At 40.1% G+C, this 27,315-nt stretch overlaps 1 protein-coding gene across 1 annotated transcript in view; it reads left to right on the top strand.

Moving 5' to 3' along the window:
- The first annotated feature begins 571 nt into the window (after positions 1-571).
- Positions 572-27,315, top strand: part of slc1a7a (solute carrier family 1 member 7a) — a 71,230-nt gene continuing 44,486 nt past the window's right edge. Inside the window, exons 1-3 of the mRNA XM_073063100.1 lie at positions 572-892; positions 1,250-1,329; positions 24,023-24,238. Coding sequence (XP_072919201.1) covers positions 752-892; positions 1,250-1,329; positions 24,023-24,238 — 437 coding nt within the window. The 5' untranslated portion in view covers positions 572-751. The remainder of the gene's footprint in view (positions 893-1,249; positions 1,330-24,022; positions 24,239-27,315) is intronic.

The raw sequence follows: 27,315 nt of genomic DNA, 5'->3' as shown, positions 1-27,315 counted from the left end.
GGACTGTTCCACTCCAATCGGGGAGGAGGCTGCATAACATCCACACCAGGACCACCAGATTCAAAAACAGTTACTTTCCCCAAGCAGCAAGGCTGATCACCACCCTCACCCATAAACTCATCCCTCCACAGCCCTAACCACCACTTCTTTATCATTTCCTGTCACTCACCTTAAGTACAGACACTCCTATGCCTAGTGTCACTTTATGGACATACAATCAATCTGTATATAAGCTATCTTATGTATTTATATTAATTGTGTGCTTTTATTAATACTGTATTTTTTACTGTGCTTTTTGTGCTCTATCAGATCTTGAGTAATAACTATTTTGTTCTGTTTTACACGTGTACTAGAAATAATTAATATTCTTCAATCGTGAAGGGGAAGCTATTTACAGAATAAAAAGGTGTATTTTGGTACTAGTTAACATTTTTGTCAGAACCGTATCAAATGTCCAATGCCAGGAGCTAAGATACTTGCCTCAGAGCTGGCAGAGTCCAGCCTTAGGTTGGTCAATAATCGCCTTAATGAATTCTCTGGTAATAAGATCAGAGACATCACATTAGGATAATAATGGCATCTGTGCATGCTTTTTATTTGATGAAGTTTAGCTCCGAGGTCAGGGGCATTGACTTCTCTGTGTGCAAAGCCCAGATATGGGATACTGGCTTTGAACTCCCATCTGTGGGTAGTCAGGGCACTGCCATTGTATGGAGTAGTGGCCTCTCCAAAGTCAGGAGACCAGGGCACAATGACAGTGGCAATTGCTTCCGTCTCAGTTCAGATCAAGGATGTCTTTAAAAGGAACGGTTTGCTGATTCTCTCTGTGCTGTCCGTTATCATCGGCTGCTCGCTGGGATTTTTCCTGAGGACCAGGCATCTTTCTGAACAGGTAGGCAAGCTGAAAACACCTGATTTTAATTAACTTACAGTGAACAATATTGAATCTATTTGATCATCTACTTAATCGTTCATTCCAAACAGAATGGGAGCATTTAAAAACAACAATAATTTTCCAATTAACATCAGTAACCTTGTCCCTCACATGCTTCAGGCAACAAAAATCAAGGGCTACTATCAGATTTTCAAATAGCTATTTAATTACTTTTCTAAATTGAGCCAAAGTCATTTCATATTTCATTCAAATTAGATATATGTAAGAGCTTGCTTCATTCTTATTACACACAATATCAGTACTTTCACTCAGGCCTTATCCTGGTAGATTATCTATTTGTGACTTTTCTTTTAGGAAATTAAGTATTTCCAGTTCCCCGGTGAGCTGTTGATGAGGATGCTGAAAATGTTAATTCTTCCGCTGGTGGTATCGAGGTCAGTGTAAAACTTGTCCCAGCAGCCATTCATTTGCTGTGTATTCTTTTCTATTGCACCAATAAATATTAGAAAACTTCTATTTATATGTCAGGAATGTTTTTAATCACCTTTCATGTTGTGTCATTTTAGCTGAGAGGACTGGGACTGGTCCCAAGCCACTGCTCTGCCTTTTGACAAAGTCAATTTAAGAGTGAGGAGTCAGACTAATGTCGTGCCACTGGAATAACATGTGACTCAAGTGTTGTGCCCTCTCAGTGTGATCCTGATGATGGGCATCATAGATTTCGTGTGAGTGAGAACACTGAGTGATTAGATGATGGGATGTTTCACAGTCAAATTCTGCTTGGCATTGTGTTGGCACAATCCTGGTCCCTCAACACCACCTCTTTGGTCAAGAAAGCACAGCAGCATCTCCACTTCCTGGGGCGAGTGAGGCTCCCCCCCCCCCCCCACCCATTTTAACCAATTTTTACAGGAGTACCATCGAGAGTGTCCTGACCAGCTGCATCACTGTCTGGTACAGGAATTGCAGAGCATCTGACTGCAAGTTCCCTATAAAGGATTGCAAGAACTGCTGAGAGGATCATTGGGGTCTCTGTTTCACCCTTTAGTGAAAGTTATCAGGAGCACTATGCACACAAGGTCCTTAGCATGGTCAATGATCCTTCCCGTCCGTCCAATAATTCCTTCGAATACCACTCCCGATCAGCTATCAGCGGTAGGTACAATAGCATCAGAACAAGAACTACTAAGAGGGAAGCAGCTTCTTCCCCCAGCCATAAGACTACTATTGAACTCCCTGCTACCGCTTATAAATCTCATCAGGCAGTCTCATCAAGTGTGAAGCGCCAGTAGTGTTATAGTTTACTTTTTAACTTGTATCGTATAAATACCCTATTAATTGTTAGTTTATTTGTGGTGATATTACTTTTTGTGTTGTGTCCGTAATTTATATGTACTGTGTTGTGCATTTTGGACCAGAGGAACTTAGTTTCATTTGGTGGTATACATGTGTGCAGTTGAATGACAAATAAAACTGAACTTGAACTTGATGTTATGAGGAACCTTCACAATAACTAGCAGAAGGTAACTAATTCATTCTAATTCAGTTTTCCTACCTCTGATCTGACAGGAATGTTTCTGTTGCACAGCTACATATTTTTAAATGGAAAGTAATTCAGTGCAGGAGAATTATTCAAGAAATTCAGAGACACACAACAAAAGTACAACTTTGTACTGAGGAGACAGAATCCAGCCATTGTCTAATCAGTACAATGTTTAAAGCTTTTGTTCTATGCGTCTGAATTTCTTGAATAATGTTTATCAGTCACTCGTTGGCTATGGTGGAATTTTCATTGCTGATTGTCAACTATGAGTTGACATTACATCATTTTTTGGACTTCACTAAACAGAATATAACATCTGTTAGAATTTGATTTGACTCCAGATATAAACCAACAGATCTGGATTTTCGTTGGGAAGCAGGTAGATACAAACAGATAGCTACAGTCTCTGTGGTACAACTACAATGTTCATGACATGACACTGAATTACTTTTGGAAAATAGTCATTTCAGTGTTTTGTATGTGGAGCAATCAATATGAACACAGCAGGGCTCACTCGCAAAGCAAACAAAATAATTAAGCAGGTAATGAATCTTAGTGATATTGATTATCATGCGAATTCTTGTTATTTTCTTGGTGTGGTGCAATGGGTTTTTTATTGGAGCAAATAAATGGGATGGCAGCTCTTCTTTAATATTGTACTGAAAAAAGAGAAGATGGAAATCCCACATCCTAAATGCCTACATTTCTCACTAAAGATCTACAGTTGACAAAGCCAGCCTTCAAAACCAACAGGAATTCTTGAGCCAAACTGATTCTGTGTTCTGTAAGCATTGGAAAATTTCTATCTGACTCATAAAGAGATGTTCCTGATTCTCTAACAGCAGCCATGGCAGCAATATAGGAGGCACAGAAGCAATAGGAAGGGTTCCAGTCAACCAACTGCATTGTGACTACCTTCCCTTTGCTGTGTGGTCAGTCATAGCTCCTTTTCAGAACTAGGTTTGGACGTATGTCATGAAATTCATTGTTTTGCAGCAACAGTATAGTTCAAGATTTAAAAATTATTATAAGTTATAAAATTAGATAAATAGTGGAAAGGAGGAATGATGATGCAGTGTTCATAGATTCGTGGACCATTCTGAAATCTGATGGCAGAGAGATAGAAGCTGATCTTAAAACATTGAGGGTGGCAGTTTAGGCTCCTGTACCTCCTTCCCAACTGTATTAATGATAAGAAAGCACGCCCCGAGTGGTGATGGTCCTTATTGATGGATGCCGCCTTCTTGAGGCTTTTAGTAATGAAGCTGCTGCACAGTATGACTGAACAATAGTCAAGCCTAATATGACAAATAGAAGGCAGAAATCTCACATCCTAAATGCCAATTAAGATTATCTGCAGCAGAAAGATGGTTGATTATATCTCCTGCCAATATAATTTCATGTTCCATCATAAAGATCTTGCAGACTGCCATTTGACTAGAAGGATACCTCCATGAAAATTTTAACACCATTGGTAGAATATCATGCCACAGACTTGTTAACTATCTATCGCACCTTAAGCCTTGGCTTCTAGTGTTTGACAGTTCCCTCCTGAAAGAAAGACTTTGACTACCTACCCTACCTATGCCTTTCAGAAGTTTATATACTTTGTAAATTTTTTTTATTTAGAGATAGAACATAGAATAGCCCCTCACGGCCCTTCAAGCCACACCACCCAGAAAACCCGAACAAGCACAATTTAACCCTAACCTAATCAGAAGATTATTTACAATGACCCAGTACATATTTGGACTGTGGGAGGAAACTGGAGCACCCAAGGAAAACCCGTACATTTCATGGGGGTGGAGGGGGGATATACAGAGACTCCTTACAGAGTCTTACAGGATTGAACTCTGGATTCCGATGCCCCGAGCTGTAATAGTGTCACGTTAACCACTACGTTAATATGGTGCCCTTTTATCAGGTCACTCCTCAGCCAACAATGCTCAAAAGAAAACAAACCAATCTCCCTTCATAGCTAATATTCCTTAATCCAAGCAACCTATTGTGAACCTCTCCATTATCACCTCTCTACTTGTCTTTCCACTTTTAGTGAGTTAGGTATTTGCATCTCAAGATTCCTTAATACATTGGTCCTCCTCAGATTCCTGACATTTACTGTATACTTTCCTTTTCCATCTGGCCTCCAAAAGTGCAATACCTCACACGTCCACACTTCTTTGCTAATTAGTATGTTGCATTTAAACAATAATCATCCCAATTACACTTTAGTCCAAGTGTTACAGAGGTCTCAGTACTGATCCTTGTGGAATACCACTTGTCAGAGCCTTCCAGTCAAAATAACACCCCTTGATCATGACTCCCTGTCTCCTATGACCATGTTGAAGTTGAATCCAATCTCCTAGGTCTCCACATGTTTGCCAAAGGGACTAGCTTAGATTGACTCCTTGGTTGGTATTTATGAGTTGAGCAGAAGGACCATTTCTGTGTTGGATTACTCTGTGATTCTGGGTCACTGTGGATCTTGTGTATCGTAATCTTCTGGATTGGTTTATCTTAAATAACCTTGTCGAAAGCTTTACTGAAGCCCATTGGAACTATGGTTGTTGCAGATTATCTGTTTCCATCAATATGCCAGTCTACCTCGTGTTAATGCTCGTGGGTGTACTCAACCTTGACCTCAACTCTTTGCCCAGTGTCTGGATGAACAGTGCGCTGATTAAAACAGTTGCTTTGTTATTGGATATGATGTAGATCGTTCAGCAACAGACAAAGCACAGAAGAATTTCTTGGAATAAGAATAGAAGAATTCAGTATCATGACAAATATATAAAGGAACAAGATAAACTGTACCCTCTTTTCACTTAACTGGAAAATATGCAGTGTTGAACAGAGTGTATGTGGTGGTCCAAAACTCGTATCATCTTGTCCTCGTGAGTTGATCATCTGCTTACTTTGCAATACTGTATTTAGTTGCTGTAATTGAAGTTGATAAACTGCTCTTTGATCTTTTATTGTGGTTGAATCCATCTTGTGCACTGTTTAATTTGGGTAAACTATCTGAATGTTTACCTTCCTTGAACTCTGACATCCTGTGTAGATAAGTGAGGCATGCATCTCTGCCTGATGCTTGATGATTTGCTGTACACCAATGAATGTAGATGGTTTTCTGACACAAATTAGAAAAGGCTCCAAGCATATGGCAAAAATATTATTCTTTTTAAAGACAATGCATTACTTATGAGTTCTGAGTTGCGCAGTAAACATAAGATAGATAAGAATGAAGTCTTAAGCAGAATGAGAATCTTTAAGATGGATTGAGCTGATGCTCCAGATGACATTTAGAGTACCGAACAATTGCTTTGTGAATACCTGGCAATATCACTTTCTAGATTTAGGGAATGTTCCATTGGGCTGAAACATGTCAAATCAATTCCAAGGCAACACGAGTGAATCTGCAGATGCTGGAAATAAATAAAAAACACAAAATGCTGGCAGAACTCAGCAGGCCAGACAGCATCTATGGGAGGAGGTAATAACGACGTTTTGGGCCGAAACCCTTCATCAAGAGTGAAGTAACATGGGATGGTCGAGGGGGGATAAGAAGTGGGGGGAGGGAGGGTTCTCTTTCTCTCTCTTTTCCCCCCCCCCCACTATAATCTCTCCCCCCAGCCCTACCTTTCTTTCTCTTTTATTTCCCATCATTCTCCACCTTCCCCCTAGCCCATTTCCCTCCAGCCTATCACTTCCTGGTGTGGTGAACTAGATATACCTGTCTGACTGCTCCTGTGGCTCCTCCCACAGACCCTGCTGACTGCTCCTGTGGCTCCTCCCACAGACCCCTGTATAAAGGCGACTGTGGGCTGCTGCTCTCCCTCATTTTCCCCAGGATGTAGTGCTGTTTATTCTTCCAGTCAATAAAAGCCGATATCTCGCTTCCTAAGTCTCAGCGTGAGTTATTGATGGTGCATCACCCGGCTCTCTACTTTATCCCTCCCCCCACTTCTTATCCCCCCTCAACCATCCCATGTTACTTCACTCCTGATGAAGGGTTTCGGCCCGAAACGTCGTTATTACCTCCTCCCATAGATGCTGTCTGGCCTGCTGAGTTCTGCCAGCATTTTGTGTTTTTATCAAATCAATTCCATTTTTATTTGAAAAAAGAAGAGTTGTAAAGTGGTGTCAACAGAAAAATTGTAAGGTAGTAATATTAGAGTTAATGAGAAGCATGGATAATCTCTGTAACTTGTTGGATTTTACCTCTGCCTCAGTTCATCATGGCTGATAACTTCACGTTGGAATCTATTATCAGCAGATTTGAATATTCTTCTGCACATCTATGATACCATAAGACCATAAGATATAGGAGCAGAAGTAGGCCATTTGGCCCATCAAGTTCACTCCACCATTCAGTCATGGGCTGATCCAATTCTTTCAGTCATTCCCACTCTGCTGATTTCCCCCCCCATACCCTTTGATGCCCTGGCTAATCAAGAAGCTATCTATCTCTGCCTTAAATACACCCAATGACTTGGCCTCCACAGCCGCTCGTGGCAACAAATTCCACAGATTTACCATACTCTGACTAAAGTAATTTCTCCACATCTCTGTTCTAGATGGACGTCCTTCAATCCTGAAGTTGTGCCCCTTTTCCTAGAATCCCCTACCATGGGAAATAACTTTGCCATATCTAATCTGTTCAGGCCTTTTAACATTTGGAATGTTTTTATGAGATCCCCCCTCATTCTCCTGAACTCCAGGGAATACAACCCAAGAGTTGCCAGATGTTCCTCATACAGTAATCCTTTCATTCCTGGAATCATTCTCCTGAATCTTCTCTGAACCTTCTCCAATGTCTATATATCCTTTCTAAAATAAGGAGCCCAAAACTGCACGTAATACTCCAAGTGTGGTCTCATGAGTGCCTTATAGAGCCTCAACGTCACATCCCTGCTCTTATATTCTATACCTCTAGAAATGAATGCCAACATTGCATTTGCCTTCTGCACCACCGACTCAACCTGGAGGTTAATCTTTAGGGTATCCTGCACAAGGACTCCCAAGACCCTTTGCATCTCTGAATTTTGAATTCTCTCCCCATCTAAGTAATAGTCTGCTTGTTTATTTCTTCCACCAAAGTGCATGACCATACACTTTCCAACATTGTGTTTCATTTGCCACTTCTTTGCCCATTCCCCTAAACTATCTAAGTCTCTCTGCAGGCTCTCTATTTCCTCAACACTACCCACTCCTCCACCTATCTTTGTATCATCGGCAAATCTAGCCGCAAATCCATTAATCCTATAGTCCAAATCATTGACATACATCGTAAAAAGCAGTGGTCCCAACACCGACCCCTGTGGAACTCCAATGGTAACCGGCAGCCAGGCAGAATAGGATCCCTTTATTCCCACTCTCTGTTTTCTGCTGATCAGCCAATGCTCCACCCATGCTAGTGACTTCCCTGTAATTCCATGGGCTAAGTAATTCCATCTTGCTAAGTAGCGTCATGTGCCGGCACCTTATCAAAGACCTTCTGAAAATCCAAGTACACCACATCTACTACATCTCCTTTGTCTATCCTGCTTGTAATTTCCTGAAAAAATTGCAGTAGGTTAGTCAGGCAGGATTTTCCTTTCAGGAAAACATGCTGGTTTTGGCCTATCTTGTCATGTGTCTCCAGGTGCTCCGTAATCTCATCTCTAACAATTGATTCCAACAAATTCCCAACCACTGATGTCAGGCTAACAGTTTCCTCTATAGTTTCCTTTCTGCTGCCTCTCACCCTTCTTAAATAGCTGAGTAACATTTGCAATTTCCCAGTCGTCCAGTACAATGCCAGAATCTATCGATTCTTGAAAGATCCTTGATAATGCCTCTGCAATCTCTCCAGCTACTTCCTTCAGAACCCAAGGGTGCATTCCATCAGGTCCAGAAGATTTATCTACCCTCAGACCACTAAGCCTCCCGAGCACTTTTTCAGTTGTAACTTTCACTGCACAAACTTCACTCCCCTGACATTCTTGAATGTCCGGTATACTGCAGATGTCTTCCACTGTGAAGACTGATGCAAAATACACATTCAGTTCCTTTGCCATCTCTGCGTCTCTCATTACAATATCTCCAGTGTCATTTTCTATCCGTCCTATATCTACCCTCAACTCTCTTTTATCTTTTATATACTTTAAAAAGCTTTTAATATCTTCCTTGATATTAGTCACCAGCTTCCTTTCATAACACATCTTTTCCTTCCTAATGACTTTCTTAGTTTCCTTCTGCAAGTTTTTAGAAGTTTCCCAATCCTCTATCTTCCCACTAGCTTTGGCTTCCTTGAATGCCCTCTCTTTTGCTTTTACTTTGGCTCTGACTTCACTTGTCAGCCACGATAGTGTCCTTCCATTCGAAAATTTCTTCTTATTTTGAATATATCTGTCTTGCAATTCCCTCATTTTTTGCAGAAACTCCAGCCATTGCTGCTCTGCTGTCCTCCCTGTTAGTGTCCCTTTCCGTTCAACTTTTGCCAGTTTCTCTCTCATGCCATTGTAATTGCCTTTATTCCACGGAAATACTGGCACATTGGAATTTAGTTTCTTCTTCTCAGATTTCAAAGTGAACTTGATCATATTGTGATCACTGTTCCCTAAGGGTTCCTTAATCTTAAGCACTCTTATCATCTCCGGATCATTGCACAGCAGCCAATCCAGCACAGCCGATCCCATAGTGGGCTCAACAACAAGCTGTTCTAAAAAGCCATCCCTTAGATATTCTTCAAATTCTCTCTCTTGAGGTCCAGTACTGGCCTGGTTTTCCCAGTCCATTTTCATATTAAAATCCCCAACGATTATCATGACATTGCCTTTCTGACACGACTTTTCTATCTCCTGCTGTAATTTGTAATCCACATCTTGGCTGCTGTTTGGAGGCCTGTATACAACTGCCATTAGGGTCCTTTTACCCTTGCCATTTCTTAACTCAACCAATAGAGACTCTACACCTTCTGATCCTATGTCATCCATTTCTAAGGATTTAATATTACTTCTTATACACAGGGCCACACCACCACCTCTGCCTACTAACCTATCTTTCCGAATCACCATATATCCTTGGACGTTCAGCTCCCAATAGCAGGCGTCCTTTAGCCAAGTTTCAGAAATGGCCACAACGTCATACTTGCCAATATGTAGATGAATTTCAAGATTGTCCATTTTATTTCTTATGCTGCGTGCATTCAAATACAACACTTTCAGTCCAGTATTTGTTGCTTTGTGTTTTAACTGCACCACACCTCTATTGCCCTGTAACTCATCCCACTGACTGTGATTATGCCTCATCTCCTGCTTGTCTTTTCTATCATCTCTGTTGCACACTATCTCTGATTTATTTCTATTTTCCCCTTCCTCAGCCCTATCACTCTGGATCCCAGCCCCCTGCCAAATTAGCTTAAACCCTCCATAACAGCTCTGCTTGCTAGGATATTGGATCCCTTTGAGTTCAGGTGTAACCTGTCCTTTTTTTTAACATGTCGTACTTTCCCCAGAGAAGGTCCCAATGATCCAGGAACCTGAAGCCCTGCCCTATACACCAGTCTCTCAGCCACACATTAATATGCCTGATCGTGCTATTCTTGCGCTTGTTAGTATGTGGCACAGGCAGCAATCCTGAGATTACTACCCTAAACATCTGACTAACCTCCAATTTTATATCCACCCATAAAATAATGTCAATGCTTAAATCTGCACTATCCTCTTTTTTTCTTGCTCCAGATCTCATGGACCCACAGTTGCTCCTGATTGAGCAACACCTCCATTTTAATATCATGACTTTGTTTTCCAACACCTCTCCCTCACAACCTTGCCCCGTTTTTCCTGCTACTTCTGTAGCCTTACAATCCTGACAGCAATCAATGCTTCTCATACTTTGGTCTTTTGAGCATCCCAAATTTTAAATTGCTTTTGTTCCATGTTTTCCAATTCCCTCCCTAAACATTCCTGCATCTCTCACTCTCCAACCATTTTATCTTCAAGATGTATCTGCAAACACAATTTTCTAAAAAATTGGCTATTTTTTTTGCCTCTCCCAAGAGATGACATGGCTCCTCGTAAGTAATGTAGTGCATAAGGCTACAGGGCTTTTTGTTATCATCTTTCTGTGTTCTATTGAGCTATAATGAAGCAAATTTGTCAGCATAGAGGCTAAGCATCTGTCCCAGTGAGAAAGATTTCTGAGAAGTAATTACTCACCTATGTGCTGTTTCCATGGTGTTCACAAAATTACAATGCTGCTTGTTGAACTGGTTTATACTTAATACCAGATACCAAATGCTATAATTATCTAGAACTTTTTCAGTAACCCAATTCTGTTACTCGAATTTAGCCTCTTATAGCTAGAAATGTGCTTTCCATTAACCTGAGTCAAGAGCTGTTAAGTCTAAATATTATTTGCTGAAAATCTTACCGTACCATCACAGGCAGTTAAGTGGCAACAGCACGCCTTGTAATTTCATAACCCTCCATGTCCATATATAAAGATACAGGGAATGGTTAACTGCCATGTAAAGTAACACCAGCCATGCGACTAAGCATCTATTTCACATATGTGATATCCATTTTCTGTGTTGTAAGTATTAAATCAACTAAAGAAAACCATAAATTGGAGACAGAGACTAAACAATCTAACAGAAAAATCAAAATTGAAATATCTAGAAAAAATTTCAGCAAAATCTGAGATGAAGATTTTTTTGTGCATTCTGGAATTTGCACTTTATTATGCTTTGGACATATGTGAAGAATATTATGTGATGCCTCCACAACAGTTTTAGCCTGCATTTTAGTTTTAGTTCTGCATTTCTCTGGTAATATATAGTAACCAAAGAAAAAACACTTACCAAAGATCCATCACAAACAAGAGAAAATGTGCAGATGCTGGAAATCCAAGCGGTACACACAAAATGCTGGAGGAACTCGGCAGGCCAGTCCTGCCAAAGGGTTTTGTCCTGAAACGTCGACTGTACTTTTATCCATAGATGCTGCCCAGCCGGCTGAGTTCCTCCAGCATTTTGTATGTGGTACCTGAGGATCCATGGCTCTTCATAGGTCACAGGTCCCACACCTCAGTATTTCTTTTCAACATTATAGGTGCTTACTTGTTGTACCAATCACACATGCACATTTTATTCATGAGTCATTAACCCTTTGGCTGATCAACAGTGTGTGCATTGCTCACAGATTGTGGAAGTATTCAGAGGAAACATACTTTTGTGTTCTCATCACTGATATCACGGCTGTAGCAATTAACCAACATGTATTTTTAAGAATGAGAAACCTTGGTGTTTGGCTGTAGGAGGAACCCCTTCCCCAAGGCATGCTTTTATAAGGAATCTTCAACAAATAGTAGTGCGTTGATATCTGGGAGGTGAGCCAAATGAAGAAAAGTGTGGGTATTATTGTTGTAAGCATAGAATGTGTTTCAGTAGTTGGCTGAGTTTGGGATCCAAACCTCAGCAACTCCTTTTGCCCACGTCTTCTACCTGCCAGAAATGAGTGTGGAAGTGGCCATTCCTCTGGGTTCACAACATGAAGGCAAGGATGAAGAGCAGGGTCACAGAGCAGAACAATCTGCCATGTGATGAGAATGTGGTTGGCGTGGGACAAGAGTCTTCAGAAGAAGAAACAATTCAATACATTTGTTCAAGGAAGAGTGCTTCAATGAGTGAAAGGCAAGCTTAGACGTCAGAAAGAGGTGCGATGTGAGATTGCTGTGTGTTTCTGCTTCAGAATGTTTGAGGATTTCCTATCAACAATCGTTTTGGCTCTCAGTTTTTCAATTATTTGATTTTGCAACAAACTGTCCAATTTAACTTATTTTAATAATCTATCACTAATAACAGATCATCTTTGCTGAGACAGGAACCATAGGACATCCAATGACCTAAAATGTCGTGAACTTTAGGAGAGATTGCTGATGTTGTGAACATAGAAATCATAGAAAATGTATAACATAAAGGTAATTTAGTCAGTTGAAAATAAGCCACCTGACCTGATTCCACTTCAGCAACTTCATCTTTAGCCCTTCAGCTAACTGCCCTCTAAGCTACACATCTAACTACACTTGTGATATGGTGATGGGCTATGTCTTATAAGACTAGTCAGTGACCTCCATGCTCCCACCACCTTCAAAATGAAAAGCTTTTTCCTTGTCTCTCCTATAGTCTATCAGGCAATTGCATTCAATCTGTGCCCCTGATACTTGGCACCCAGGACATATGAAATATTTATTTATACTATCTACATTTCTCAAAGGCTTTTCATTCCTCAGTCTCCCCTATTCTGAAGAAAACAGTTGCACCATATTGAATCTTTCCTTTATAATTTAACATTTTGAGTCCTGGCAACATCCTTATGAACCTCTTCCTCTCCTGTGAAATTTCTTATTTCCTGTAATATAGTTACCTAAACTATCAGTGTACTCAAGCTGTGCATTAAATCTTGATAAACAATTTCACTGTAATCTTCCTTCTCTTATACACTCAGTGGCCACTTTATTTGATACACCTGTACACCTGCTCCGAATGCAAGTATCTAATCAGCTAATTGTGGCAGCAGCTTAATGCTGTAAAAGCATGTACAGTGCCTATAAAAAGTATTCACCCTCCTTGGAAGTTCTCATGTTTTATTGTTTTACGATATTGAATCACAGTGGATTTAATTGGCTTTTTTTACACTGATCAACAGAAAAAAGACTCTTTTGTGTCAAAGTGATAACATATCTCTATAAAGTAACTTAAATTAATTACAAATATATTACACAAAATAACTGATTGCATTAGTATTCACCCCCTTCAAGTCAGTATTTAGTAGATGCGCCTTTAGCAGCAATTACAGTCTTGAGTCTGTGTGGATAGGCCTCTATCAGCTTTGCAAATCTGGACACAGAAATTTTCTCCCATTATTCTTTACAAATCTACTCAAGCTCTGTCAGATTGCATGGGAATCATGAGTGAACAGCCCTTTTCAAGTCCAGCCACTAATTCTCAATTGGATTGAGGTGTGGACTCTAATATGGCCACCCCAGACATTAGATAGATAGATAGATAGATAGATACTTTATTCATCCCCATGGGGAAATTCAACATTTTTTCCAATGTCCCATACACTTGTTGTAGCAAAAACTCATTACATACAATACTTAACTCAGTAATAATATGATATGCATCTAAATTACTAACTCAAAAAGCATTAATAATAGCTTTAAAAAAAGTTCTTAAGTCCTGGCAGTTGAATTGTAAAGCCTAATGGCATTGGGGAGTATTGACCTCTTCGTCCTGTCTGAGGAGCATTGCATCGACAGTAACCTGTCGCTGAAACTGCTTCTCTGTCTCTGGATGGTGCTATGTAGAGGATGTTCAGGGTTTTCCATAATTGACCGTAGCCTACTCAGCGCCCTTCGCTCAGCTACCGATGTTAAACTCTCCAGTACTTTGCCCACGACAGAGCCCGCCTTCCTTATCAGCTTATTAAGACGTGAGGCGTCCTTCTTCTTAATGCTTCCTCCCCAACACGCCACCACAAAGAAGAGGGCGCTCTCAACAACTGACCTATAGAACATCTTCAGCATCTCACTGCAGACATTGAATGACGCCAACCTTCTAAGGAAGTACAGTCGACTCTGTGCCTTCCTGCACAAGGCATCTGTGTTGGCAGTCCAGTCTAGCTTCTCGTCCAACTGTACTCCCAGATACTTGTAGGTCTTAACCTGCTCCACACATTCTCCATTAATGATCACTGGCTCCATATGAGGCCTAGATCTCCTAAAGTCCACCACCATCTCCTTGGTCTTGGTGACATTGAGACGCAGGTAGTTTGAGTTGCACCATATCACAAAGTCCTGTATCAGTTTCCTATACTCCTCCTCCTGTCCATTCCTGACACACCCCACTATGGCCGTGTCATCAGCGAACTTCTGCACATGGCAGGACTCCGAGTTATATTGGAAGTCAGATGTGTACAGGGTGAACAGGACCGGAGAGAGTACGGTTCCCTGTGGCGCTCCTGTGCTGCTGACCACTGTGTCAGACCTACAGTCTCCCAACCGCACATACTGAGGTCTATCTGTCAAGTAGTCCACTATCCAATCCACCATGTGAGAGTCTACTCCCATCTCCGTTAGTTTGTGCTTTAAGATCTTGGGCTGGATGGTGTTAAAGGCACTAGAGAAGTCAAGGAATGTAATCCTCACAGCTTTGTTGTTTTAAGCCATTCCTATATAGCTTTGGCTTTATGCTTAGGGTCATTGTCTTGCTGGAAAACAAATCTTCCCCCAAGTTGTGTTCTCTTGCAGACTACATCAGAATTTCCATGCATTTTACTGCATTAATTTTACCCTCTACCTTCACAAGCCTTCCAGGGCCTGCTGCAGTGAAGCATCCCAACAGCATGATGCAGCCACCAACACGCTACACAGTAGAGATGGTGTATTTTTGATGATGTGCAGTGTTTCCCTTATGCAAAATATAGTGTTTAGTCTGATAGCCAAACAGCTCAATTTTGGTTTCATCAGACCATAGAACCTTCTTCCAGATGACTTCAGGGTCTTCCAAATGCATTCTCACAAACTCTAGCTGAGATTTCATGTGAGTGTTTTTCAACAGTGGCTTTCTCTTTGCCACTCTCCCAGAAAACTGCGACTGGTGAAGCACCCGGACAACAGTTGTTGTAAACGCAGCCTCTCCTGCCTCAGCCACTGAACTTTGTAACTCCTCCAGAGTTGTTGTAGGTCTCTTGGTGGTTTCCCTCACTAGTCCCCTTCATGCACGGTTACTCAGTTTTTCAGGACAGCTTGCCGTAGGTAGATTTGCAGCTGTGCCATATTCTTTCCATTTCTTGAAAATCGACTTAACTGTACTCCAAGGGATATTCAGTGACTTGGAAATTTTCCTGTATCCATCTACTGACTTATGCTTTTCAATAACCTTTTTGTGGAGTTGCTTGGAGTGTTCTTTTGTCTTCATGGTGTAATTTTTGCCAGGCTATTGACTCACCAGGAGTTGCACCTTCCAAATACAGGTGTACTTTTACTACAATCAATTGAAACACCTTGACTGCACACAGGTCTCCAAAAACAGATCTCCATATAACTAATCATTTGACTTCTAAAGCTAATTGGCTACACCAGTGATGATTTGGTGTGTCATATTAAAAGGGGGTGAATACTTATACATCACCCTCTGCTTCCTACCATTGAGCCAATTCTGAATCCACCTCGCTAGTTCCTCCTGAATCCTAAGTGTCCTAACCTTCCAGATCGGCCTGTCATGCAGGACCTGATCAAGGCCTTACTAAGATCTATATAAGCATCCACTGTCCTAATTTCATCCACCCCCTCAGTTCACCCTTGAAGAAACTCCAAAAGATTTGTCAGACCATCTCTGCCCCTGTACAAAACCTTGCTGACTATTCCTAATCAAGTCTTGTCTATCGAAGTCATGGTAAATCTCATCCCTCAGAATTCCCTCCAGTAACCTTCTGATGAATGAAATCAGGCTGATAGCCTGTTGTTCCCTGGCCTGTCCTTACAACCCTTCTTGAACAATGGACCAGCATTAGATACTCTGCAGTCTTCTGGAACTTTGCCAGTGGCTAACAATGAAGCAAATATCTCTTCAAGGGCTTCTGCGAGTTCCCTGGTCTGTTATTGTCTGAGAGTTTACTTGGTCAAACCCTGAGGATTTACCCACCTTATTGCTCTACAAGGCTGCAAATATTTCCTTCCTCATAACATGCATGTGACTTTGCTACTTATTACCTCACATCTTATGAACCTCATCTCATTGGCATCCATGATATTCTCCTTGGTAAACACCAAGGACAAAATGGACATTAAAAGTCTCACCCATCTCCTGCAACTCCACACACATAGGTGGTCCTGATGGTCTTTAAGAGGACCTAGTCTTTCGGTACTCATCTTTTTACTGTTAATACATCTAAGGAACCTTTTGGTACTATCTTTAATCCTGACTGCAAATCCATCTCATACCCTCTTAAGCCCAGTTTTTAATTTTTTAAATATATTCTACAAGGGATTAATTTGTTTCCAGCTATCTAAACAGGATGTATGCTTCTTTTTTAACATCAGAACATAGCCAAGGTTTCCCTGAACTTGGTATGCCTATCCTTCTAACAGGAACATGCTGACCTTGGACTTTTGATATGAAACTTTCAGAAGCCTGCCACTTGCCAACTGTCCATTTGCCTTTAAATAGAGTCATCCAGTTGATCCCAGGTGGATCCTCAAAGCTGGGCCAGATCAAGTTCAGGACTTTAACCTGCGGACATGTCTAATGCCCCTGAAGGAGTTGGTGATCATTGGTGGTATCCACAGGAAGTTTTACTTCAAGAAGGCACATCTATCATTAAAGATCTCCACCATCTGGGACCTGCCTTCTCTTTTCAGCTTCCATTTGACAGGAGGTACAGAAACCTGAAGTCTCAGACCACCAGATTCAAAAACAGATACTACTTTCAACCATTTGGTTTTTGAACTAACCGGCAAAATCCTAATCAGAATGTTGAGGCTTTAGAGAGGGTGCAGAAGAGGTTTACCATTGAGAGGGAGACCAGGTAAGTTCAACAGAAATGTGTAGGTCAAGTCTTTTGCACAGGGAGAGCTGGTCTGCTTGGAATTCACAGCCTGGGATGGTGGTGGAGATAAATACATTGGAGGCACCCAGGAGGCTCTTAGCCACATAAATGTGCAGGAAATGGAAGGATATGGAAATTGTGTTGGCAGAAAGAATTAGTTTAAATTAGCATTTGATTACTGATGTAATTAGTTTGGCCTATTAATGTAATTAGTACAGCCTACAACTCTGTAGGCTGAAAGGCCTGTTCCTGAGCTATACCATTTTGCGTTCTATGCTGAGCACAATTTAGCAACAGGGTGAACACTATGGCCACTTCACACTAAAAGAGTCCTTCAATTTTATTTTTGTTCCAATTGTGATCTTGTTTGTAAAAATTGTGTATAATTTATGTTGAATTTGTGTTTTTCTTGTGAATGTTGTTTACGATATGTTCCTTGGATGCTGCTGCAATGTTTGTCATTGCATTTGTACATATGACAATAAACTCAACTTTCACCCACCTTCATTCATTTGTTACTCAAACTGAAGTATTTTCATGATTCTAGAAAAATGTTTAAGTAATTTGATAGAAGTACTTAAACTGTGTAAGGGTAATAAACATTTGATCTAAGTTGCTGAACAAAAGTGATTGAAATAAAAATATAATTATGGATTTAGGAAAGAATTGAAAGAAGATTGTCACCTATGAAAAACGGGTAGAATTGATGGAGTGTAGTGTATCTTCTTTGAAACCCTTCATCAGCTGAGTTGATTGAGTTCAAAAGCCGTGAGGTAATGCTGCAGCTCTATAAAATCCTGGCTACACTACACTTTGTATCTTGTGTTCACTTCTGGTCGCATCATTATAGGAAGGATGTGGAAGCTTTAGAGAGTGCAGAGGTTCTTTGTAAGGATGTTACCTGACTTGAGAGCATGTTTTATGAGGATAGGTTGAGAGGGCTAGTGCTTTTCTCTTTGTAGTTAAAGAGGATGACAGGTGACTTGATAGAGGACTATAAGATGATAAGAGGCATAGATTAAGTTGTTTTCCTACTCTCAAGAGTTCACCCAGGGTCTCTATTCACCATTTCCACCCCCCACCCCCCGACAACCTGGTAAACAACTTGTTATTTTCACCTGGTACAATTTATCAATTACCCATATACCTACCTCCCTGGGTTTCTACTCTCTTGGTTCACCTTCCCGATCCACTCTCCCTTGTGGTTCCATCTACCCATCATTCCTCTATTATCTAGTTTTACCTACCACCTACTAGCTTTTCACCTCCCTCTCATTTCTATATACTGGTTATCTTCCCTCAACATTCCTTCAGTTCTCACTCACCCCAAAACCTTGATCCTCCCTTTGCCTCCACAGATGCAGCTTGACCTGCTGAGTTCTTCCAGCAGTTTATTTTTTACTCCAGATTACAGCATCTTCAGTCTCTCAAGTGTCCATTGTCAGTAGATGTTTTATATAGTGTTATCAGTGGTACTTTATGGATGAAAAGTCTGTGAATAAGTTTTTGAGAGATTCCAGAAAAGATAATATAGAAAGAAAAGCCATTGTTAAGGATGTAATAGTTGTGAAACGATGTCTTAAAAACAAGTCAAATGAAGGCAATAACACTGTGCTAGCACTAGATGTGTGACATTGGAGAAGGATGTTGTGGTAACTGTAAGAAGTTGAAGAGGCTTTGAGGAGAGAAGATAAACATAGTGTCAGGAGACAGAGGTAAGTGGATAGGGAAATTATTTCAACATGGAGTTGTGTAGAAAATGGAAACAGAACGGGTGGTGTGGTAGCGTAATGGCTAGCACAATGCTTTACAGTACAGGGATCCTGTTTCAATCCCCGCCACTGCTTGTAATGAGGTTGTATGTTCTCCCTGTGACCAAATGGGTTTCCTCAGGATGCTCTGGTTTCCTCCCACAGTCCAAAGACGTACCAGTTGTTAGGTTGATTGGTCATTGTAAATTGTCCGTGATTAGGCTGGGGTTAAATTGGGAGATCGCTGGGGGGCATGGCTCAAGGGACCAGAAGGGGGCATCTCCGCATGATATCTCAATAAATAAGTAAAAATTTCAAAAAGATTTTGGTAAGCAACAATATGACCTTGAACTTTGGAATGAAAAGGGGGTTGGATAATTGGCAGTATTTTGCAAGGACAGAAAGGTCAATGTTGAGGATTTTTGAGGAGGAGGAGGAGAGATGTGAATTGCTTTGGCGGGGAGACAGCCAGTGCCTTGGCAGAAAGAACTGGATGACAACGTAACCTCAGTCAATCAGCTCTCCGTAGGGAACAAGGGAAATATAGGAAGGTCCATACACCCATATTCTGGTGTAGCAGTTCAAAGGGGTAACAACACACACAAAATGCTGGTAGAACACAGCAGGCCAGGCAGCATCTATAGGGAGAAGCGCTGTTGACGTTTGGGGCCGAGACCCTTCGTCAGGACGAAGCTTCTCCCTGTGGATGCTGCCTGGCCTGCTGTGTTCTACCAGCATTTTGTGTGTGTTGTTGTTTGAATTTCCAGCATCTGCAGATTTTCTCGTGTTTGCAGTTCAAAGGGGTATATGGTTTTATGGCTAAGCATTGAGGAATAAAAAGGAGGAGCTGATATTCTTTGAAAGAATTATTTGCAAGGAAAACCAGAACACTTAAAAGTGACAAATTGCTCATTAGACTTGTCTTTTGCCTGGAATGTAAATTGATATATTGGAGGAAATACTGCATTAACATGGGTTTAGCAAAAGCATTTTCCTTGTAAGGCTTTAATTCTGAATCAGTTTTGGAGCATGTCACTATAAGTATTGTAGAGAAATGTGAAATCTCTATTAATACTTAATCGCTGCTAGGGAGGATTATATATTTTGTAATTACTAAAATCTCTCATCTATTCATAACCATCTGTATCAGAGAACTGTTAGAGATGGCTTTAATGTTATAAACAGGATAATGGATCCTGTGCAGCAAATATGCAGCACTGTGGACAAAAGGCATTGGCTGAGATATTCTAGTGATTTCTCCTGTTCACCATCCCAGTGAACTAAGTCATACATGTAACAACATCAAGTAAAAGAAATGATAGCGATCCTAGCATTTCTATCCTTTGTGTCTCCATAACACAAATATAGTTTGATAAGTTTTGGCACCTAAGTGAGAGTTTGCTATTTTAAAATTGTATGTGATTGAAACAGCAGAATAAATATGAACTATACAGTGTTTGTATCTACAGCAATCCACAAAGGTCCAAGGTATACTGGTCCTTTCAAAGCACTCCTTATTTCATCCCCACTCATGTTCTTTCCTCCACCTTTTTTCCCGGTACATTGATGTCTGTGTCAAATGGCATCAGTAGTGTTAAGGTTATGGAATAAAAATCAAGTTAATGTCAGCACTTTCAAAGCTGCAAAATCAAAATCCTCATATAGTATATAAAAAGATTTAAGTACTCTGCTTTTCTCAGTTGATCTGCAGCCAGCATTTGTTCGAGCATATGTTTTACTGTTGAAAAATCTGTATTTAAAAGTATGAATTATAAGGGCAGGCAACACACACAGTAAACAGTCAATGTTTCAGGCCAAGACCCTTCAGTAGGATTGGTGAAGAGACCCAGATCAGAATTAGGTTCATCACCACTCACGTATGTTATGAAATTTGGGATTTTTTGTGTGGCAGCAGTACTGTGCAATACATAAAATTACTGCGGTACCATGCAAAAGACACTCTAGCTATATATATATGTGACTAAGCCTTTTGCTCAGTACTGTATAAGATATTTTTTCTTCTTTTTGTATTTGCACAATGGGTTGTCTTTTGAACATTGTTTGTTCATCTTTATTTGTAGTTTTTCATTGATTCTATTTTGTTTCTTTGTGAATACCTGCAAGATATGAATCTCAAGGTTATATATGGTGACATGTATATACTTTGATAATAAATTTACTTTGACTAATATTAGATGTGGGTTGAACATTTGCAGTAGAACATCGTTATTTTCTATTTAATATTGGAACCTGGTAAAGTTAATACCTGGAAAATAATATGTCAGTGGACAAGATGGAGTGGATACATGCCTGATGGTAGTTTTTGTGAAATATGTCAGCCTGACTCTTCTTTATCTATCTTCACCCTACCCATCCTCCATCAAATGAGGAAGAATATTATATTTTCTTATAATATTCCTTAATGAGGTGTGGTTGCTGCCAGCAAAGGCAGAGTGTAATTGCCATCCCTTCATTTCCTGGGAAATAATGCTGAGCTGCCTTCTTGAACTACTGTGGTTTGAGGTAAAGGTACTCTCACAGTGATGTCAGGTGGAAAGGTCCTGAATTTTGATGCAGCAACGATGTAAAATTTGCAATATAGTTCCAAGTCTGATTTCAAAGTCATTTGAAGAGGAAATTTTCCAATATGCCTGTAGCCCTTATCCATTTTTTAGGGCATACACAGTGAATCTGAGAAGATTTTTGAAAAATACTTTGCAAGTTGCGTTTGTAAATTCAGATGCCAAAATGCACCAGTGGGACTGAATTTTTGAGTTGGTGAATATAGTGACAATCACATAGACTGCTAAAAGGCATTGAGCTTCCTGAGTGTAACGGAACTGCACTTGTCCAGGCAACTGAGAATATCCCACTAGATTTCAGACTTGTGGCTTGTAGAATCTGGAAAGATTTCATGAATTGTTTTCTATTGAATACCCATCAATGTGGCAGTATTATTGTGGCTAGCCTTGGTATGAACCTGATACACTTTTAAAATAAAATATTTCAAAATAAGGGAATATAACACCTTAGTTCAAACTTGAGCTCAATGGATTAAAGAACAACTTTTAGACAGGTTAAGATATGATCAGATTCACATGAAGCAGAGAGCAAAGATAATGCAAAGAACAAAGTATCAGGATCTGGCTAGTGGCATTCCACAGCAATCTATGCTGCAGCCGCAACGATTTGTAATATTGAATAGCCGCTAGGATGAGGTACAGAATGTTCCATGTCAAATTTTGGGATGACCTGGGGATAGCTGACACCATAGCAGGGCAGATAAAATTGCAAAATTACAAGTTATTTATTAAACAACAAGCAAATGGATTTCAACATGACAAAATACAAGATCACCCACATTTGATCTAAAAGGAATAGGACAGAGTACTTTCTAAAGAGTCTTCTCTGTGTTCCTTTGCTCAGTTCTAGGCAGTGTACCTTAGGAAAGTTAAATTGGCATTGGCAGGTACATGCTGTATGCTCATCAGAATGATACTAAATTTTGTAGGGAGAAATTCAATCACTCAAGGACGTAGCACCTAAAATCTGGAATGTTTGAAACAATAGTATTTTAAAGCTCCCAAATTATTAATGGAATCTGAATGGGAAAATTTTTGTCCAATATTTGAGGAGTCATTGTCTCAGGTTCATGATCTAACACTTGGAGTCTGCAGTTCAGGAATGAAATAGGAAAGCTGTTACCTGAAAATGGTTGTAGAGAAAATACTAGAATTTATCATTAACAAATTGGTAACAACATACATAGATGTTATTATGGTGTTGATGAAAAAGACATGTTTGACAAATCTGTTTCTTTGAAATTGTAACCAGTGAAAGCAATGGATAGGGTTTATTTGAACTTTCAGGAGATCTTCAATAAGGTGGCACACAAGAGATTATGAAACAATTAAATGTGTGAGATTAAGGATAATGTACTGACATGGATTCAAAGCTGAAAGCAGAGAGAAAGATTGAATGGATAATTTTTGGGCTGGATGGCTATGTCTGATAACATGCAACAGGGAACCAAAGCTGTAACTGTTCCTGGTCTATTTTAGTAACCAAGATACATTTGCTGATGACGTGTGGTTGTGGGGTTTTGTGAAGAATGTAAGTTAAATGAATAGATGTAGGCATGACAGATGGAATGTAATATGGAAGAGTTGGAGATCGAGCACTTTGGTAGAAAACATAGAAGATCAGAGTATTTTATAAATGGAGAGAGATTAAAGAGTGTTCATTTTCATTGGGCCATGTGTATCTTTGTGTAGAAATCACTGAAAGTTAATATGCAGGAACACTAAGCAATTAAGGAATCAAGTGGTATATTGGTCTTCCACGCAAGAAGATCTGAGTACAAGAGTTAAGAGGTTTTGGAAAATCAAAAATAATTGCAGATACTGGAAATTAGAAATTAGGAAAACAAACACAGTTGTTCATGAAAACACTCAGCTGATCATGAAGCGACTGTGGAAAGAGAAATAGAGTTTATACTTTAGGTCAAAAAGCCATTCAACTTAATGTTAGACCCTTCACCAAAGGAAGTCTTACTGGAATTATACAGGGGCCTGGGACAAACAGAACATTGTAGGCAGACCTTCATATGGTCTCCCTGCCTCAGGATGGATGAATTTTTGATAGAGGGAGTGAAATAATGCTTCATCCAATTGATTCCTAGGATGGGATTTTTTTTTTGGTTCATGAGATTAAGCACACTAGGCCTATAATGTCTTGCATTTTGAGGCACAGGAGATGAACTCACTGAAGCATACACGTTTCTACTGGAGCTGACAAGGTAGATGCAGGGGTACCTTTTCCCTGATACGTCTGTCTAGAACCAGAAACCTAAGTGGTTGGACATGTAGAATTCAAGTGAGAAGAAATCTCTTCACCTAGAGGACAATAAATCTTTGGAATTCTCTACCCAAGAGATAGGTGGATGCTCAGTTGACAAATATATTTAAGACACCATTTGATAGATATTTGGATATTAAGGGAATTGAGACTACAGGAGAGTAGAGCTAAGGAAGTGATCCATAATCTAATTGAACAGTGGAGCAAGCAAAAGGGACCTGTCAACTCTTTTCTGCCTCTATTTCTTGTGTTCTTACATGTTAAGCCTTTTATTCCAATGAGGTAACTGATATCTATGACACCCTAAATGAGCCATGAGTTAAGTGAGTAATTTTTGGAGAACTATGCTCAGGAGACTCTCTTCGTGTTTGATTTTCAGCTTGATGTCTGGACTGGCTGCTTTAGATGCAAAAGCTTCAAGTCGATTGGGTCTCATCACAATTGCCTACTATCTTTGGACCACATTTGTGGCTGTTGTTATTGGAATAATTATGGTGTCCATCATCCATCCTGGTGGTGCAGCCCAGAAGGAGAACACTGAGGACAGTGGAAAGCCAATCATGAGCTCTGCTGATGCTTTGTTGGATCTGATACGGTACGTGGAGCATTGTCTCAGATTTCACTGTTTTCTTAAAACATTTGGCCCATTGCTCCAATGCTAGCTCTCAGAATAATTCCATCAATTACATTCCCTACTTATTTCCCTGTTCTCTTCTAAATGCCCCTCGACTTCACCCTGATTCTTTGTCACCCACCACTACCAGGGACAATTTACGGTAGCCAGTTAATCTACAAACCATGAACGTGGGAGAAGATGGATGCATCTGTTCCTAGTGAAATATGAAACCACCACACAGATGATGTCTGAGGTCAGGAACAAGCCATGTCATTGGAGTTCTGAGACAGCAGCACTACCTGCTCCACCAGTATAATGCTTCAGTTCTTCTTTTCATTGAAGAAATTGTACATTTGCAAAGTTATTTACAAGTTCATTTCACTTTATAAGTTGAGAAGGTTTTCAAAACATATATATAATGCCACAAAGCTGACCTTTATAATAATAAACATATTAGTCTTTTATAAGGTTTCTGTGTGTCTACAATAGTTCAATGGTAATTTTTCCTGCAGATGCAGTGCCAGAATTAGATAATATGATTCTTTTTAATTTAAATGATGTAATGTGCCATTCAAGATGGTGCTGGTGATATATGGTGACGTTTTTCAAGCAGCTCACAAAACTACTAGGTAATCCTACTAGATATATTACTTCTGGACTGTGATCACTGCAATCCGCAGCCTGTAATTTCCCTTTAAGAAGTGTGCTTTTGAACCATCTAAATGAGCTAACAATTTTACAATCTCCTGGAAGGATTCAGTGAACTTGACTCTCAAGAATGCAGATATGGTCATCACCGAAGCAGCCATCGCTATGGTGACAGTCTGGGGCACATCAGACTTCAGACCAGATTAAGGCATCAAGGCTTGAGAGCAGGAAACGAACAGATGTTTAGCTCCCAGTCCGCGCCAATTAAAGAGCCGAGCCAGATTAAAACATCAAGATTCGAGAGTGGAAATGGCCCAAGAGTGGAAAACAAATCAATATCCAGCCTCCATTAAAGCATCAAGCCAGATTAAAGTGTTGGGGAACAAGAAAGGTAAAAAAAACAATGTTCTTCTCCTTGCCAGCCAAGATCCCTCACCATAGCCCGTCCCATCTGCCTGCATTGACCTGTCTCCCTCTCTTCTTGCAGGAGGTACAGGAGCCTTGGGTCCCAGGCTGTCAGGTTCATAAACAGTTATTGCCCTGGGGTCATCGGGCTCCTGGACAGACTTCACTCGCCTCAGTGCTGAACTGACTCTGCAGCTGTGGGCTCACTTTCGGGACTCTGCAGTTCATGTTCAATGTGTTATTTCTTTACATTTTTTATTGTTCTTTTTTTCACACATTAGATATTTGTCAGTCTTTGCTGTGTGTGTTTTTTTGCTGATTGTATTGTGTTTCTTTGCTTTGTGAGTTCCTGCAAGAAGATGAATCTCAAGGTTGTATGTGATAGACGTACTTTGATAATCAATGTACTTTGAACTTTTAATGAATTAATTTATCTTGTGCCTTCCTTGTCAAATCTAAGCTTGTCCACTGAGTGGAGCAATTGCACTCCCCTGAAGGAATGTGTTGGTGAAGATAAAATTATCAAGTCTACTGAGGACAACTGCTCCATATGTGATGGCATTGAGACATATAAAACAGTAAGGGTGAATCATAAGAGATTCTACAGATGCTGGAAATCCAGAGCAACAAACACAAAATGCTGGAGGAACTCAGCAGGTCAGGCACTAATGATGGAAATGAATGAACAGTCACGTTTCAGGCCAAGATCCTTCATCAGGACAAGGAAGACCTTAATTCCTGGCCTATATTATTCTAATTATTCTCACCTAGATTATCATATGATGCAATATAATAGACTTAAAGCAATGCATCTTTAATAAAGGATTAATATAAAGAATCTTTAATGTAATTGTTGGACAGAAATTTGAAAATTCAAATACTTTACTATTCTCTTTACTTGTGTTATTATTTAAAACTTTAAAATTCCTTAAAACTGAGGCATTAGGGGACGCCAGAAAGGATGACTTGTTGGCCATTGCTAAACAGCTGGGATTTGTTACGGTAAAACTGGCTATGAGAAAGGCAGAGATCCAGAGGGGAATAGCTGAGCATTATGTATCTACAAATGTGTTTAAAGAGGTGGTGTTACAATTGTTTCCTGAAAGGAAACCAGCTGAGCATCAGTTACAGCTGGAACAAATAAGGTTAGAGACACTTAAATTAGAGGACAGAGAAAGACAAAGGCAATTTGAAGCTGCGGAAAAGGACAGACAAAGACAGTTTGAGGCTGTGAAAGCAGACAAACAAAGCAAATTTGAGCTAGAAAGGTTAGAGAAGCTACAGCAAGGTTGTTCAATGTTTGACTCTGGTGATAGGTTTGTTGCCAGTTGGGAAGTTAAATTGGTCTCTCCATTTCATGAAGCTAAGGTTGATAAATACTTTCAGCATTTTGAGAAAAAGCTCAGAGCCTATGGTGGCCCAGGGATGGTTGGCCTCTCCTGTTACAGAATGTAATTAAGGGTAAGGCTCAGCAGGCTTATTCTGCCCTGTCAGTTGATGATGCAAGAGGTCACAGGTTCAAATCCTGGATGAGCCCCCAATTTGTGTTACACACCAGCAGCAATAGATCACAACTGAGTCAGGTTTTAATGTTAAATCCACTATCTTTATTAGCATCTACTCAAAATACAGAAAAAAACAAACAAAATAAAGAGAAGTTAACAGTGTTATGCATGTGTGGCTCCCAAACTGTCAAGCTTAGGAATAGTTCTTAAAAGTCTTAAGATGGCAAACTAGAAAGGTTCAGTAATCCAGGGAATAAATGAGGGGAGAGATTTGTAAATCCACATTAAAATGTAGTGAGGAGGCGATCACGAAAAATTCCACAGGTTCCACAGTGGGAAAAATGAAGTAACAGTCGCCGAAGATCTTTTCCGTCGAGTCATTCTGAAATCCATGTAGAAATCCCACAAGGTGACAGTTACAGAATATCCCTTTGCACAAGTGGTTACCACATAGCGCACCTGAAGCCAGGTAAGGGTTAACAAAAGTGGTTGCTACAG

The sequence above is a fragment of the Hemitrygon akajei genome, chromosome 12 (assembly GCF_048418815.1).
Source record: "Hemitrygon akajei chromosome 12, sHemAka1.3, whole genome shotgun sequence".
In the NCBI taxonomy this organism is placed as follows: domain Eukaryota; kingdom Metazoa; phylum Chordata; class Chondrichthyes; order Myliobatiformes; family Dasyatidae; genus Hemitrygon; species Hemitrygon akajei.
This window is presented reverse-complemented; position numbering and strand designations above follow the sequence as displayed.